Below are 17,948 nucleotides of genomic sequence, written 5' to 3'. Positions count from 1 at the left end.
CCTCTGCATTGATGAGTTTTTAAATGCCTCTGAAGATAATATTCACCATATCATGTGAAGTTCTCTACAGAAAGTGTAAGACGAAGCATTTCATTAAGGACCTGGAAGATGAAAAAAAATTCCAGTTTTCTGATCATAAGGAACTGAGTTTCCTTTTAGCTTCTTGGCTACCAAAAAACTCAAAGCATGTGAATCTCAAATGCTGCTACTCTGGCATGTTATAATTAGGAGGCAGTGCTTAAGAATAAAAATATGCAGTTAACAATCAGATATGCATGGTCTCAAATCTCCATTTACTGTGATAAGGTCTATGATCTTGGAAATTCTTATCAACTGTTCAGAACTGGGTTTCCCACCAACCTGAGAATAGTGATACTGGATAAAGTTTTAATGAGATAGTATGCAAAGTTCCTACATAGAGTAGATGCCCATGTTATTATTATCCTCTTCCTTATCCAGGCTTTCATATTTCCGTTTCAAATCTTTCATTTGTTGTAAATTTTCTCAAATCCTTTGTAGAAAGCAATAAATTTTGACTTCTGTTTTCAGCCTATTAACCCCCTGGTAGCATAACCAGAGCTGTTTAGAAAATAAAATAAGCTGCAGGCATCTACTTGATCAAAATAAAATTTGCTCCTGGACTCAAAATTATTATTTCTTCCAACTAAATAATGCAGTTTCTGTAACTGCCTCTTGTACACTTTAATGAAGTTTCCTTGGGGGCCTATTTTTCTCTTATGACATTTTATTTCTTGGTATAGCATAGAGGCAATGTTTAAGAATTATATTCTCTATTTTCAATAGGTTCTGATCTCTTTTCTTTTCATGTATAAGATGGCATTCACTCACAGCCTCGTGTTCTAAAACAGCAAAGCGAGCCATGACTTTGTCAGAAAGAAACTGATAGAGTGGAACCTTTTATTTTCCTGCCTTCTTAACAAGATAATTCCATGCCTAATAGCATCCTCCCTCCCTAGAAGAGATGATTTTCTACTTTTAAGATCCTGTCTCCTTACAGAAGGCTTTGTTTTTGCTAATGTGCTGTATAGCATTCAAGTATCTAGAAATACTGTAAATTACAGTAAACTTCCAAGGCCTGTTCCAAGATGCAAACAGCAACAACAACAAACCAGGAATGTAGCACTTAATTCAAAAGACTTTAAAAATTATGAGGTTCTTCAAGTTGGAAAACAAAGCCTTGTTTGATTCCTTAGATAGAACAAAAAATCCAACAGGTAGAATTTTACTCCTTATAAAGTAGGCTCTTTGCAGAGTATGTTTAGATTGTTTTCACTGGATTCACTTTCTCAAGAGTCAATGAAAATATGTCCTTACAATAGCTCATAACTAGGGGCCCTGGATTAGAACCAATAAATGAAAAATCATAATTTTATTGAAAAAGTGTATATGATAGTCTTAGAATCCTCTTATCAGTGTCACATTGTCTGTTGCCAAAAATAAGAGATGGTAAAGACCTTTGAATTAGAGGTGGAGTGGAGCAAAGGCTGGGCCCAACCTATTGATGCCAGCTGATTCTTCTTTATACAGAGAGTGGAGAGAACCACTCCTGCTCCTCTCCAGCAAGGAATGGGAAAGAAGGTGCTTGTCAGACGAGATTTGCCTCAGAGATTAGGAAGAATTGAAGGGTTGTAAAACATTGGAATTGCTGTGCAGGAAGAGACAGTGGCTATTTAAAAACAAGGTAGACCTTCATCTATCTTCCATGGCTCAGATGCGAAGGGAGGACCATTAAGTTACCTCTTGCAGCCTGATGTGTCTGTAGGGTGTGCCGGTAACATTTGTGAAAGCCCAGGAAACAGGGCCGGAGAGAAACTGCAAGCTGAGCTGACAGAGTTACCCACCTGCTGCATTCGAGAAGCAGCTCCTGCTGCATTCGAGAAGCAGCTCCCGGAATTTGCTTAGCTGTTCTCACCATGAAGCAAAGCACAACTTAAAAAGAGTAACTAGGTGAGGCAAAAGATGTGTTAGCTGGCTTGATGGAAGTAATCATTCCTCAAGGATTAACTACATCAAATCATCCCCTTGAAATAATAAGATTTTATTTGTTGACAATACATCAGCAAAACCGGAAAATTAAAAATAAAAAGAAGCAAATGCTGTGAATCTTTAATAAGTGAACCTGTTGAGGACATGATGGAAAAGTTTTATGTTAACCTCCTTTCTACATAACTCTCTGTCCTGTCTTCATTTTCCTCTCATTCTGTACCACCTACACCTAAATTATAATGTCATTCTCTACTTAATCTTTCTTTATAATCCACTTTAAAATCTTCCTAGTATAACAGGTACTCAATTAAATAAAATAAATTTTCTTAATTGAAGTTTTAAGAGTTGTTTTTTTTTTTTAAGCCAGGAATTATGCCAGACACAGAGGCTCAAATGATGACAAAGCTTCACTATAGAGAAGTGGGAACAGAGTGTAGTGAGCTGAGAGTGTAGTCTTGGGGTCACAGAGCAGAAAGGCTTTCTGACCTGTGAGTGAGAAAGGACACCAGAGAGGTGGTAGCAGAGCTGATTGGGACCAAAGGACAAATCCTGCCTGCAAGTATAAATAACGGAATATTAAAAGCCAGTCTCACATTTATGTTTCTAAAACTGAAGTCATGCTATGTGCTCCATGAACGTTCATAACAGAGGAGTATGAAGCCACAGTGGGTGAGAGTGTGGTTTCCGGAAGAGCTGAGGCTGCCTCTCTTATTCCACACAAGTGGCACTGTTCCATCCCAGGAGTTACTGGCAAATGAGCTCTTTCACTAATGTTTCCTTCTCGCCATGCAGACAGCGACCACTGATATAATTTGAAAAATGCAAGAGAATTGCCCAGTTTTCGGGGAGTCCTGGAAAAATGCAATAGCAGAATGGATGTCTTTAACAAAAGAGACACACTCAATAATCTCTTTGAAGCCCCAGTTGAAAGAATACAGATAAAAATTGTTCTGTCAGCCTCCTCAAAAGTAATGCAAAAATATCCTACTCGATCACAGACCTTACAAAAATACAGGAGCCCCTGCTTGAGGGCTGGCATGAACCACCCACTTAGGCTGTGACCCAAGGAGACCCATAGGGTCTGTGCAGAATGAGCTAAGTGTGAGGACTCTGGGGTGACATGAAGAGTTGACCTGTGACTTGATCTAGCTGTTTCACCACACCCTGTCTTTTATTTTTAATTTTTTACTTTTTGTTTTTCTTTTCCCCCTGTCTTTTAATCAGGCTTTGTCTCTAAAGCAAGACCAGCAATATTTTAAGTCTTTACCTATTGACCTCATATTCTAAGAATTAGATTTTTACTGACTCTTCAAATTCCCCCAGCAACCCATTTATAGATGAAGAACCCAACTTTATGAAGATTCGTTTATCCAGGGAGAGAGAGCTAGGAGCAGGAAAGTTCCTGCACCAGCTTTGATCATGGTTTGGTATATACTTGATTGTTTTATTTAATTCCAAGTTTTCCATCTCCACAGTATTGTAGGATGTTATTAAGCCACTGAAAATATACATCAACTGGAGAAATTTTATATTATAGCAACAGCTTTTTGTATTGGAAATTTTGCAAAGGTTTCTAGGGGGGCAGAGCCTAGATTCTATAGGTTATGAGACGATCCCTGAACTGCCCAGAGGAGCCAAAGTGCTGGGAGACTTACAAGTATTTGGTCTAAGCTCCCCTAGGCTCAGGTACTTTGCTTGTCTTCCTGGCAGAAGAACTGTGACAATCATTTTTTAATACAACATGCAGCCCTGAGAGTGTGATAAGATGCTTTGTAAGTCTGGCTTTTCTGCCTATTGTAATCCTATAGTTATTACAAATAGGGCCAGAGAACTTCCTAACGAAACAAAACAATAAACCATTAAGGCCATTTAGGATCAAGACTTAGAGGTCAACCTGTTCTATGTCAGGTTAATGGGCTTTTTGCAAGTTCTCTGGTCTTGGAAAATGGAAAAAGTACAGGCCTAAATCACTGCTAAACAGACTTACATAATTTAAAGTGCAGGTGGTTGCTGGGGCCCAGTCTTCATGGCAGGTAAACAAAAAGTCAATGACTTCCATTTGATTCATGCGTATAGTAAATTATAGTATAGTGCCTTGACTCTACACACCATGATTTAACACTTTTTTGGAACTTCATTTTTCTCTTCTGGAAACTAGAAACAGAAGCTGAGCCAAGACTATGACAAGTTTGAGGTTAGCCTGGGAAATTTAGCAAGAACCTATTTCAAAATAATTTTTTAAAAAGATCTGGCCATGTAGCTCAGAGGTACAACATTTCCTAGCATGTATAAGGCCTTGGGTTCAATCCCCAGTATCAACTGCAAAAAGAGACAGAAATAGAAGCAGAGAACAAAAGATACTATTAGTTATAGAACAGTGTGTACTTTCTTAACAGAAATCCAAACAGTGTACATTTAAATTCCAATTTTAATATTCTTTGATGAAACCGGAATCCTCTTTGCTGGTTTCAAAAATGAATCCCTTGGAGAAGTTGTATGTGACACTCTTCCTTCCATGATTCTAAAGTTGCTTGAATCCCAAACAAGTTATTGATCTGCTCAGCTCGTCTTGAGTACTCAATGTTGTAAACATTAAAAAAGAAAAAAGGGAACATTTGTGTTGTTCATTAACCGCAGTCTTTTCTGTAATAACATGGGCTATGTGGAAAACAGTGCTCTGAGGGTGGATTTTATTGAAAAATTCTGATGTTTTAAAAGATTACGAGGATGTCTGAATCCTGAATACAAAAGTCAGGCGGCCCAGGGCCATTCTGTAAAGAGAGAGGGTTCCTAAGTGGAGGGGGAACGGTTGCCTCACTCAGCAGGGCCCACCTCGAATGTGCGCTGTGTGTAGGATCTGGAATGCTGCAGCCCTGATGATAATCAGGAAAGATGAAATGGGGTCTGATGGGACTGACATTGGAGGGCTCAGGAGACAGCACTTTGGTTGGGGCAGTCACATCTTCAGGGCCATTCTGCATGTAACCTGGTCTTTCTAGAATCAAGTGGGCTAAAGCAGACAGGAGAGGCTGAGACTGCATCAGAACGTGCAAACACAGGTGCCTTGGGATGTTTGCATCCTTCTTATTGCTGTCCCTGTGTGGACCCAGAGTCGTGGCTCTTGTCTCCAGGAGCATGCAGGATGTTGTGTTTCTAACCTCCCAGGAGGGAGGCTTCCTTGCAACTTATTTCCCTCTGCACATTTTAAACTTCCCGTGAAGACAGGGACAAAGTTGCCATCGTGCCTGACGCTGTTCACTATCTCTTTGTCCCCACAGAATCTGTACCAGAACAGGTTTTTAGGCCTGGCCGCCATGGCGTCTCCATCTCGAAATTCCCAGAGCCGGCGCCGATGCAAGGAGCCACTCCGCTACAGCTACAATCCTGACCAGTTCCACAACATGGACATCAGGGGTGGCCCTCATGATGGCATCACTATTCCCCGCTCCACCAGTGACACAGATCTGGTCACCTCGGACAGCCGCTCCACGCTCATGGTCAGCAGCTCCTACTATTCCATAGGGCACTCGCAGGACCTGGTGATCCACTGGGACATCAAGGAGGAGGTGGACGCAGGGGACTGGATTGGCATGTACCTCATCGGTGAGTTCCCTGTCCCCTCCATCCCTGCTCATGGAGCCACTGACTTAACCAGGGCCACTGACACCGTACTGCAGAAATGGCAGTCTCATGCACAGGTTTGGGAATTCAATAAGTATATTACTCCTAATTCATTTCCACATACACTTTAACATATTTCCAAACTCTTCAGTGTAATTAAAACACACATTGAACTGAGTGACACACGCTGACGCCCACCAGTCCCTTGCTTTGTTTTTCTGCAGTCCAAACAATCAGGCCTCTCTTCCCATCTCTGCTTGATGGAAGGGAATCATGAGATAACAGAGTGAGGACCAGTTAGGCACAAATGCCATCACATTTGCAACTAAAGAAGCTCTTCTATTTGTGAATAAGTGAATATCAAAAGCCTTTTTTCTAAATCCATGAATTTAAGATCAAAGTAAAACCATTTTCTTAATCAATATTCAGTTGATTTCACTGTTTCCAACATAAATCACTTTGTCCAGTCCTCCAACATTTTTTTGCTTTGTTTTCAAAAGATAGGGTGGGTTTGTAAAGTCATGGTGCTAGAGAAAGCTTATTTCAAAGTTATAAAAGTTTCCAAATTAAAAGTTCATTAGGAGAGATTTTTCTGTGTGAATTTTCTCAAATCTAAATTCGAATTATGCAAATAAAGTACATGCTGAGCCAACTATTGTATCAGACCTTCACCATTCTCATGGATTGGTTTTGCAAATAAATCTTACTAATTTGAAACTGTGAAAATAATTTACATGAAATTTCTTCAATTTTACATGGTAGAATGTAGTGTGGTAGAAATTGACAGAGTATTACGCAATCCAAGGTGTGAATTTGGGGGGGCATAGAAATCAGTAGGTCCAACAAACACTAGGTCCAAGACAGGCCAAAGCATCCCGCCTTCCACCTCGTGGTGTACCATTACACACTCTGACCCGTAGCGCCAGAGTTAGCGTCAATGAACATCACAGGAAGAAATGCTGTGTTGTGTGTAACTTTACAACCTCGGCCACTTTTCTGATAGATTAAAGTGAGTCTTATCCAACTGTCAAAAACATATTTTTGTCCCTGTTGGAATCTCTGCTATCAGCTTGGTTAATATATTTATAGAACATGCAAAATTGAAGATGAAACATAACTTCTGAAGTTTTTACATAAATAATACTTACTAGATAAATTGAACTTTGAAATAGTGAAATTTCATGGTTTTTTTAAATTAGTTCTTGAGCAAAAGTAGATGCCATCAATCTAGGACAAGAAACAAGAGAACAGGCTACCAAACGTATTTCGTTTACTCCAGACGGTTTTAATTTTAATTAATTATGAACATTTAAAAATACAGAGATTTCATATTAAAGTCCATCTTTCTAGTGTCCTCCACAGAAGCCCCTAATGTGTCAGCCTCAGCCTGCAACACCACAGGGCTGTAACCAGCTGGAGTTAAGGACCTGTTGCCCCTTTACATGGCCTGCAGCCTCCAATGCAGGGATGTGACTTGTTACACTTGAGGTTTTTACCACATGCAGAGACCTAATCTTGAATCGCCTCTTCACAGGACCAACCATATCTGCAGGTGATGAGTGTTGGTGCCATTCCTCACCTTAGGGACCATAAGAAGCGGGGTGCATTTGGGGAGAAGGTGATAAATTTAGTGGGGACTTCCAGGGTATGCAGTCCCTGAAGAACTGTCATCTAGGGATGGGCCTGGGCTCAGTTATAGATCCTGCAGATCTAGAGTGACTGGCACTGTGAGGATCAATAAAGTTACTTGTAGACTGGGAGCTGAAAGAACACCAGAAGTTCCCCATCAGAAAAGGAGGCAGGAGAGAACCTCAAAAAGAAGATGGGCAGTGGAAGGACAGCAGGCGCTAACACCACCAGGGACTACAGAGGAGGGTGTTGGAAGAAGGAAGGGCTGTCAGCCACATCAAATATCATGAAACTCCTCAAGTCTGGTGTTAACATGGTGTTTGGGCTGAGCCAAAAGTAACCACAAGTCATCATCTTGGAATCTTAGTCTGACAGTTTGTTATTCTCATAGTAGCTACACATATATAACTGTGAAGTTATTTAACGCAAAATGCCAACACTTTCCATGGTGTAATACTTCAAATGCAATGTTCCAATCCAAAAGTGTCTGTGAATCTTCAGATTTCATAAATTTGCAAGTCGTTAGTTAAGTTCTCTTGCAGACTGGCAGAACCTGCCAAACCTCAAGCCACAGATCTAGGTCTAGAAATTTATAGGTGGTGATTTCATCTAATCTGTCTTTTCCAAAGGTAGAGTTGCCAGTTCTATGGCACCCACATCCACCCAGCTGTCATGTCTGGCAGCAGAACCCTCACTGGCCATGGACTTGTTGGCCTTCTGATGTGGCCACAGGTGTAAGCCATTCCACATCAGTGGGCCATCACGACATCCATGTGAGGCCAAATGTGTGATGCCTTTAGCATCATTTGACCTCTGCAGCTCTCCAGGAAAACATGGAAACATGATTTTCTCTTGCCATAGGCAGTTGAAGACAACTGAACACAGGGGTGATTGATATGTGTCTCAATAGCACTGTTACCAAGTCACCAAAGCTGCCCTTACAGCAGGAACCCAGCAACGGTACAGTAACATTACCATGAATGTCACTGGTTACCCTCAGTTACGAAGTAGCTTGGGATGAGTTAAGCAGAACAATAAATGATTCTCTCCTAGTGGCACAGAAAGGGGGAAGATTGTAAGGTTTCGGTGACAGGTAGACCTGGCTGACCATCATGCTATGCTTTGGGCAAGGTATACGATTTCATCCAGGCATTTTCTTTTAAGTTTCAGATTCCCTATCTATGAAATTGAGGGGATCAGACCTAATTCACTTCTCAGGATGAGTAAAAGGGAATAATGAGATGATGGGTATTTACTGCCTGGAAATCAATACTGTCTATCACTTTTTTATTTATCTTGTCAAGAAGCTTTATTCCCTGCATGCTTGGTGGCAAATTACCCTAATTGCCATACTTCATTCAGCCCTGTCTTGACCCAGGGATGAATATTCAATTATTTTCATTGTGTATTATAGACAAAGGCTCTGACCAAACCAGCAGGGGCCTAGAAAATGATTTTTTAAATGTCAACATGGCAGTAAATGTGCAGAAGCTTATCATTTGGTCAAACAGAAATACATAGAAGCAGGTTTCTGAGAAATTAGGATTTCCATCAAGCAGTTTTGCATTTATTCATTCAGTAGTGCCTATCTGACTTTGTCAAGTAAAATCTAGTTATTAGTTCTATTGAGTGTAGGGTTAATAAAAAGATTCAGCCACACCCTTGGATTACAGTAAGAAAACACATTGTTTAATTGGATTAGGAAACATAATTTGATAGGCACAATTGAAATCTCAAATCATTAGAATGCTATATTAATGAGAATGTATTTACTGTATATAAATGTTTTACCTCTTCATTAACAGTTCAATGTTTTTAAAAAAAACTGATCTCTTAAAACTTTTTTAGAACTATCAGCTTACTAAACTAATCATTCCTTTGACTTTTTTAGAAGTAGTCTCTATTAAAACTGCTTAACTATGAACTAACTATGCAATTAAAAACACAAGAATAAAAGTGAATAGGTAAAATATGCATAATTACTCATAATTTGCAAAATTAGTTTATCAAATTACAGTTTGAGAAAAATCACATTCATGCTATGTTATCCCAAAACCATTCTAGAATTTAAAACGTAATGAAAATAGAATACAATTATGCATTCAAAATTTCATAAGAAATGATCCTCAGAGAAAAATTAAAATTAACAGTGCCTGGGGACATATATTCTCTTCCTCACTTTCTGGGTTGCTCCACCTGTGTGATGTTGGAAACTATGTGTAATCTGTATCAAACTGATTCTTTGGAATTTTTAAAATTTTGTTTTTATGACCTGTGTGTTCACATGCATGTGGAATTGCATTAACTGAATGTCATGCATAGTGAAAATGTGTGCCTCTTCCCACAGTTCATGGCAACTGAGGTAACAGTGAGAAGAGTTAACACAGAACCCACAGAGGCAGGATATGTATGGGCTTCAGTTAACATAGAACTGCCCAAAGCAAGTATTCTCTCTCTCTCTTTCACTTTTTCTCTCTCTAATTCCCCCTTTCTCCCTCTCACATATACAGGTACATATGTATATATATATATATATAAACATACACACACATATAGTTGAATCTTACTCATTTTATTTATTTATTTATTTATTTTGGTGCTGGGGATGGAAGCCAGGGCTCCACACAGGCCAGGCAAGCACTCTACCCCTAAGCTACACCACTAGTCCATATATCACTCACATTACATATTATGGCACATTTTCATCTTTTAATACTGAATTTTTAATAGAATGTGTTAAAACTTGTAGCAAAACACTCTTAATGAATCTTTTTTTTTCCCCCCTTGGTACCAGGGATCAAATTCATGACCTCATACTTACAAGGCAGGTGCTGTGCCGCTAAACTATATCTTCAGGTCTCTTAATTAATCTTTATCTCCTGTGTTAATCTGTATCTCCTTTTTTCTGATGCTAATAACACCATACCAAACATTGGGTAAGCTATAAAGAAATGAGGCTTATCTAGGCTCATGGTTCTGGTCCAAGGCTGAGAAGCCTGATCTGGTGGACAAGAAGTGTACAGGCATGTACTAGAAAGTGTGTGCATGCAATGTGTGTGCACACATGTGTGGCAACTTTCCCTTATGTTAATAAAATATTGGAGACGACCAGTTTATAATAAAATATTGGAGAAGACTTATTCTGATTCATGGTTTCAGAGGTTTCAGTCTGTGGCCCATTAGGCCTGATCCTTTTGGACCTGTGATAGGGAAGCACACAGAGTGGGGAGCAGCACACAGAGGAACCAAACTGGCTTAGTTACTTTTTCCTCAATGAGATGTAATACGGGACACTCAGATGCCCACAATTAAAAGGATAAAAGGTTTACTTTAGCCCCCAATCTATACAAGTTCAGTCCCCAGTCAGCTGGCTGTTAAGGCAGGACAACATGGCGGAGGGGCATTGCAGAAAAAACACAGCTCCTGGCATGGCCACAGGAAGCAGTGAGAGGGTGGCGATATTAGGAAGAGATAAACTCTTCCAGGCCACACCCCCAGTGACCTTCCTCTTCTGACAAGATTCTACCTCAGCTATGATGAAATCACCTCCCAAAAGCCCCTGCTGTGAGCACATGAGGCTTTGGGGGGACATCTAGATAGAAACGGAAACAAAAGCTGTTCACATCTTGGCCAGAAAATTAAAGTCAAAGAGAGGACCAGAGCCCCACATCCCCTTCAAGAGCTCAACCCTAATGACTGGAACACACACACACACACACACACACACACACACACCCCTTAGAGTTTCCACCACCTCCCGTAGCACCTCACAGGGAACTAAGTCTGTAGGGAAATAATTTAAGACCTAAACATTTGTAGTGAGTATCCGCTGGTTTCTGTTCTTATAAAGACACCAATATTCAATCCTGGGGGTTCCATATTTATGACCTTATCTATCCTAATTATCGCCCAAAGACCCCAGGTCTGAACATTATAGTCAGATTAGATTTCTACCTTTTAATACTTCGTGGTGGGTGTTATACTGTAGTTTACATTTTGGTGGAAATAAGCCGTATTCAAACCATTGCATCTATCTTTACTTTTATAAATTTAATGCTTTGTAAATGTTGATGTTGTGTTTTGCACATGTAAATATTCATGGTATTTATCTTTTATCCTCTTTGGTTTATGACAACTTATTATTAAAGATTTGTCCGGGTCCCTTACGCTGCTCTTTGTCTTAAAGACTACGTTTTTAACTAATAAGAATGCTAATATCTCAGTTTTCTTCTGCTTTCTATTTGCTTGATCTTTTTTCCCTCCTCTATTCTGGAATCCACTCATTCTGGATCCTTCCTAAGTGTAGTTCTTTGTGAATATCATTTTATTTTGACAGGAGAGTATCTGATTTTTAATTAGGATAAGATATTTACATTTATAGTACTTACAGTTATGACTTCTTTTTGCCACTTCTCTTCATATCCTGCATTTAATGTACTTCCTTTGTCTCTTTTTCATTTCTCATCCTCCTCCTCCCTCTTGTCTGCCTCCCCTCCTATTCCTCCTTCTCCTTCTTCAGTGATTCTTATGGACACCAAGTCTTGAATAAATGAAATTTTTCCTTTACCTTAGGCACCCTATTATAATACAGAAGAGCTGATACCATATTTCTTAATTAAGGCACAAACCAGAATCCTTGTGTTCAAAAAAGCGACATGAACAAAAACCCACAGAAGGATGAAAGGGACATCAGCTCTTAGGACCTTCCCTGCCATCTTATCCTTAGAGTCCCTTCTTAGCGTGAGACAGCAGATCTATATGAAAGGTGGGCAGATTCTCTCCTTATCTGCTGTCAAACTATGTTAGTGAAAATGCGTAGTGAAAGACTCCTTAAAGATCTTTCCAAGGTTTCATTATCAAAAGGCATGGAAGTCATGAGATACTGTTATATTTTTTCTGATGAGCTTAGGATATCTGGTTTGATTGCCCTGGATAAATGATTATCAAGGAGAATGGCTCACTTGCACATTCTGCCTTTAATACCAAGAGTATCTTTGTCATGCCCTCTGTGTATAGTAAGGGTGTGGAAACCATTGCTACAGTTTTCATTGAAGAAGTCTTCCTGAAGACTAATCAGGAGAAAACACATTTTTTCACTTCTTAAGTATGTTTGTTTTCGGAAGCTTCACTCAAATATTCTGATTAAAATTTTAGTAATCCAGAAAGATATTTTCTCTGTTTTAAGCTGTGCAGCAGGAGATAGAATTCTACACACCAGAAGATGTAAGCATCATTCAGTACATATAATCTCATTTTGAAGGATTTAATACCTCTTTTTGTGTTCTGTACAAAATACAAAATGGCTAAATTTTAAATAGTACTGGCATAAGCTAATGTCTCAAGTTAGTATTAATGCTTTTGTTCATTAAGTGAACAAAAAATAGAAGATCCTATTTTTACCCCAGACTCTAAACAGAAATAGCTGCTAATTAAGATGTCTGACACTATTCGGAGACTGCTGCCTGTAAGTTCATTTAATCCTCACTACAAAATTTTGAGAGAGATCTTAATATTATCCCCATTTTGTAGTGAAAAGAAGAGACAAAGGAATTAAAGGAACTCCTTACATCACAAGTAAGTGATAGTAGATGTAACCTTCCTGTCACAAGGGGTCTGTAAATGTGGTTTCCACAAAGAGATTCCTGCCCTCTGACACCACTGAACAAGGTCTCCATCTAGGTAAAGAACCGAGGAAATGCCCTTCCGTGTCTTGTGTGCAGCTAGAGAATCCACTCCAGTCCTCTCCTCTTACTTGAATATCTTTGTCCAGTGCAGAATCTGCTCCACTGGGAACTACATTTCCCAGACTCCTGTGCAAACAGGTTCTGGATACAGACTTGACTTCTTCATTTAGGTACACCTGCACAAGGTTGGGAAATGAAATGCAGGGATTTTCCTGGCTGAATATGTCCTTGAGAAATAGAACTTTACTCCAGCAGGGTCATGTGTCCCCTCATTAGGTTCCTGGATATCAGCAGGCTGTGATCTGGCTGTGGCTATAACCTACTACCTTGCTGCTGACTGGCCACCATGTTTGTAGGAAGTTTAGTGTGGCTTGGACAGCACTTGGACAGTGGCTATCTAGAGTTCTTATCCTCTGAAGTGCTTGTCCTCCAGAGTTCTTGTCCTCTGCAGGTCTCAGGATGGCCTTTCTGAGGGAGACCCAAGCAGGAACCTTCCTGGGAGCCAGTTAGGTAGGGTTATTCTGGAAGCCATTTCCAGAGGCCCAACCCACAGCCCATCTTTCCAGTACTGAATTCCCTTCAATTTACTTCTGCACAAAATATGTAGACACATTCTGTTTTCTGCAGCTTACATGTTGAATCGATTTGGAATCCTAAGCAGATGAAGAGACTAGTTAAACTCACCTAACCAGTGATGATCAATAACTCATAAAAGAGGTTGACTTCTCATGAGAGCTGGTCCAGGCAAGAATACAGGCGATTCTATTTTCTTGTGTGATATTTGTTATTAAGTATTATTATTAGTGTCAGAGAAGGGAATATTTATGGACTAATGGCCAAACCTTTAAAATGTTCTGCTTAAGCAGGCCACAGCAGACTATATGTTTTTCTCTTTAAAAATGTTTAGTTTTGTCATTTTCATTAGTCAGTTATTTTGTTTTGTTCTATCTACTCACCCCATTCTTTTCTCATTTGTGTTCTGTGGTTCCTTCATAGTTAGCCCATGTTTATACTTCTCTATTCTAATAAAATTGCCTGTTTTCTTGAATAAATTCTCAAGTGTATTACAGACTCCCCAAGAATTGAGGCTCTTCATTGCTGGCCAGCACAACGCTTACAATGGAGCTAAGTACACAATACAAATTATCCCATACAGGAATGATCACCCTCATTCTCAGTTGTCACAGTATGCCACCTGACTGTAATTATTCAGGTGATCTGAATAGATAAATTTAGGTAAATACCACCTCTTGGAAAATTGCAATAATGAGGGAAATTTCTACTTGTTGTAAGACTTTCTATCTATTCTGAAAACCCAGTAAGCTAAGAAAATATTGTACTTCTTGCAGAAATGAGGCAATTACCATAAAAGATATATTATGCAGTTGTCTCAGGAAGCTCAAATGGTTGTGAGCACACAGTGTGCGTATAAAGACAGGCAAATTTTACAAACAAGTGACTTTCCAAAGGATGCAAACTGACCTTGCTGTAATGAAGCAGAAACAATATTGCTCTGTCCCGTCACCTTTACAAGGAAAGGGCATCCAAAAATGTACCATCGATGTGGCAAATTGTAAGTACATTGACCGGATATCTGCTTTACTCCTCTCTAAGGCTGAAGTTATAACTGCCTCTCACTTTGCTGAGGAGGAACCTAGACCTGGCTTAAAGCGCAATCCTTTCGGGTACAGCCTGTCTTCTTAGTGCAGCTGGGTGCTAGATGTGAATCGCAAGCTATCTTAGGAAATAAAATGGCAACCATGACCTATTTCCTTGCCTGGAAAGCTGGGGTTCTAGGCTGCCCTCAGAATCCTTGCTAAAATTGTCCCTCCTCCTCTTGGGTTTCACATGAACTCTCAAAACTTACTTTACCCCACAGCCTCAGATCCAGCTATCTCAATTGATTACTTTCCAGGGAAGTGGAAACTTTAAGGGCTTATAGCAGATCAAAATAAAATTTACTTTTAAAAAATTATATTTGTGTCTTCATCTGCACTAAAAGTGTAGGGTCTGAAATCAAAGAGGTGAAAGTGACTTTGATCTTCTAGAATCTGTTTTTTCCAAGAATACAGCTCTCCTCTGTGTGCATCAGCTTTAAGCTGGAGATCCATGGTTTGCAAAATGATGAGAAGAGACACCACAAGGGTGAAAGCAAACAATCACCCACCAGTGACTTCAGGGTATCCAGGCGGCAGTTCTGCTCACACAGCCTTCCAACACTCACTGCATTCTCCACCCCTGTGGTCCTTCTTACCCTGTAGTACTTTATGAATACCCTGTTGGCCTCCTTCCTTGTCCCTGTCTATTACAGCACCCTGTTCTCCTTTCCTTCATATCTCTTATCCCGAGTTACAATGGTACAATTCCTTTTGTGCTTAGTTGTGTGTAAGCTTTAGTTCAGAAGACGCCATATTGATTTCACCCAAGAACACAGCCCCGGCACCTTCCCTGATATCTGGTAAATGATGATTCTCAACTGGAATAAACAAGTGACTGAGTTTATGAAGGGATGAATGAATGAATTGCGTGTGGTGCCCAGAGAAGAGATGATATGGGAAGGGGTCCATAAAAGTAGGACCCCAGGTGGAAAGAGTGATGGGACATTTTCTTCATGTCCCATCTTCAGCCTCACATGAAGGACATTTTCATACTGAAACTTTACATAGCAAGAAGTATTAAAAAGTTAAGTGAACTGCCAACATAGTGATTAGCTGTGTTTTGGGAGGTGTTCAAGAACCAATTAGATGACTACTAGCCAGAAGTGTCAGGTGGGGAGAAGAGGTCAGTCCTGCTGGTGTTTTCAGCTGATCTAGCTCTTTGAGTTCAATTCCAGGTGACTTTTTCTTCTATTAAACCAGGAATGGCACTTAAATCCTTTGCTCTTTCCATTCCTTTTCTTTTTCTCTCTAAATGTGTTGTTGACTGATACATTTTTCTTTTTTGCTTTCTTCTTTTGTGGATATAGATGAAGTCTTGTCTGAAAACTTTCTGGACTATAAGAACCGTGGAGTCAATGGTTCCCATCGGGGACAGATCATCTGGAAGATCGATGCCAGCTCTTACTTTGTGGAACGTGAGTAGTTTTATCATTTTTGCTGCTCAGCAGATATAGCAAAAGCAGGATTCAACTGCTTTATTCTTTGTTCTGATAGATGAGCTCCACTTAAAAAATGCATCATGTAAAAGGAGGAGGTAAATTTAATAATACCATTAAGAAGAATTTTTAGGACTGAGTAGTAAACTCTAGAAAGTCGAAAAACAGTCCTCTAAACCAGTCTGGAGGACCAGTCTTTGACTAAAGAGGAAAGCTTAGGTTCATCTTCTTAAGCCTCAGGATTTGGGACTCTTGATTTTCACTGCATGGAGCCTCCAAGTGGTTCCCAATTTTGCCATGGTTGAGACTAGGTTTTCTCAACATGTATCCTGTCTTTGCGTTTTGCTTTTTGTTTGACCCGTTCTTCTGAGGCTCCTTGCCCCGACCCCACCATGTTGTAACATTCTACATTTCCCCCTTGACTGTCACCACTAAGCTGCAAGATGGAGATAATAATGGTATCTAATATAAACCTTACTGATCTGCCCACATTTCTGTTTATATACTTGGTGTCCTTTATTTTACTGAAGTATCTTTAAAGCTTTTCTTCCATCTTTGCAAAGAAATCATTTTTGTAGATATAGCAGGATTTTCTCCATTGGTCACCATACTGGTGTATGAGGAAACATTTCCTCATTGCATGAGGAAACACCAAGCTGGGCCTCATGTTTTCTAGCTGAAGGAATGCACACATTGTCTTTAGCTGACAAGTCCTTGTCCTCTACATGAGTATGGGAAAATGTTTCCACTGCAAACTGTTTCGTGCACTTTATGGCTCTTAGTGGGTATTTATTCATTCAGGATAGTGAGTCTGAAAGGAAATGGAATAATCTGTTGTTTTACGGGCCCTGTTCTCAGAGGAAATGATATCTATGGAATCTGGAGTTATCACTATAATTTAATTATATTCTCACCTATGTGTTTCTTCCATTTTCATTCATTATCATTTTCACTTGATAAACATTTTGTAAGACCTACTATATTCCAGGGGCTACCAATTTGAAAATAAAAGGCCCCATGTCTGCTCTCCAGAGATGTATAGTGCATCTGTCCCCCAGCAATAACACTGTTTTAGTTACTTTCATGTTGCTGGGATAAAATATCCAACACTGAAAACTTAAAGGAGAGGTTTGTTTTGGCTCTCAGTTGCAGTCCATGATCAGTCACTCCAAGGCAGAAGCAGCATGGCACAAAGGCATAGCAGAAGAATGCTTTGCCCTGGTTGTTTCAGCCCCCTCCCAACAAACAGCATCATTTAGCAAAAGGAACATCAGCGTAGCTTGGGTATAAAATATGACTGCTACAAGCAGTATCTAAGCCTCCCAAATCTCAGTAAAAACAGAAAGGATAAATACTCAAATTAGTAATAATTGCTCAACATCATAATTAATGCTTCACAGCAATTTACATTGGAAGTTTGGTAAAAGATTTGTTCCTTTCCTACTGTGGGCCTATTTTCTTCCTTGATTAATAATTAATTTAGAAATAGGCACAAGCACCCAATTTAGGGCCAACGTACAGTGGTGGCAAATTTGTGTTATAGATTAATGCATCAATAATGCCATTCCTTTCGAGGCAGTCTTCAAAGATTTCTATGACATTTTCCCTCTACATTCTGATCATATAATAATCTCTGTCTCCTCCTCCAAGTCAATGAAAAAGGCAAGTTTGTGTTATAAATTATCAGTAGTGCCATTGCCTTCAAGGTAGTCTTTAAATATTTCTATGAAATATAAAAAGTTTTCTGCACACTTATCTCAAATGAAAGATAATCTCATACACTTGTCTTTTATCATCTGTGTGAAAAAACCTTAAATTTCTTAGAAACACATTAGAATAGAAACCCAGATCTGTGAAATGTATAAACATAGTCTTAATTGAGTGCAAACATATTCGAACTTGGTTAAGGAATT

The 17,948-nt window shown here is 39.5% G+C and overlaps 1 protein-coding gene across 7 annotated transcripts in view; it reads left to right on the top strand.

Annotated features, from left to right (window-relative positions):
- The window catches only part of Hecw1 (HECT, C2 and WW domain containing E3 ubiquitin protein ligase 1), a 388,661-nt gene that overhangs the window by 172,977 nt on the left and 197,736 nt on the right, over positions 1 to 17,948 (top strand). For all 7 annotated transcript variants that reach the window (XM_063233918.1, XM_063233919.1, XM_063233922.1 and 4 more), the window contains 2 exons: positions 5,286 to 5,610; positions 15,907 to 16,014. In XM_063233918.1, the coding sequence (XP_063089988.1) occupies positions 5,286 to 5,610; positions 15,907 to 16,014 (433 nt within the window). The remainder of the gene's footprint in view (positions 1 to 5,285; positions 5,611 to 15,906; positions 16,015 to 17,948) is intronic.

The sequence above is a fragment of the Cavia porcellus genome, unplaced genomic scaffold (assembly GCF_034190915.1).
Source record: "Cavia porcellus strain 051 isolate PalLab524CR breed Dunkin Hartley unplaced genomic scaffold, mCavPor4.1 scaffold_23, whole genome shotgun sequence".
Lineage (NCBI taxonomy): Eukaryota > Metazoa > Chordata > Mammalia > Rodentia > Caviidae > Cavia > Cavia porcellus.
This window is presented reverse-complemented; position numbering and strand designations above follow the sequence as displayed.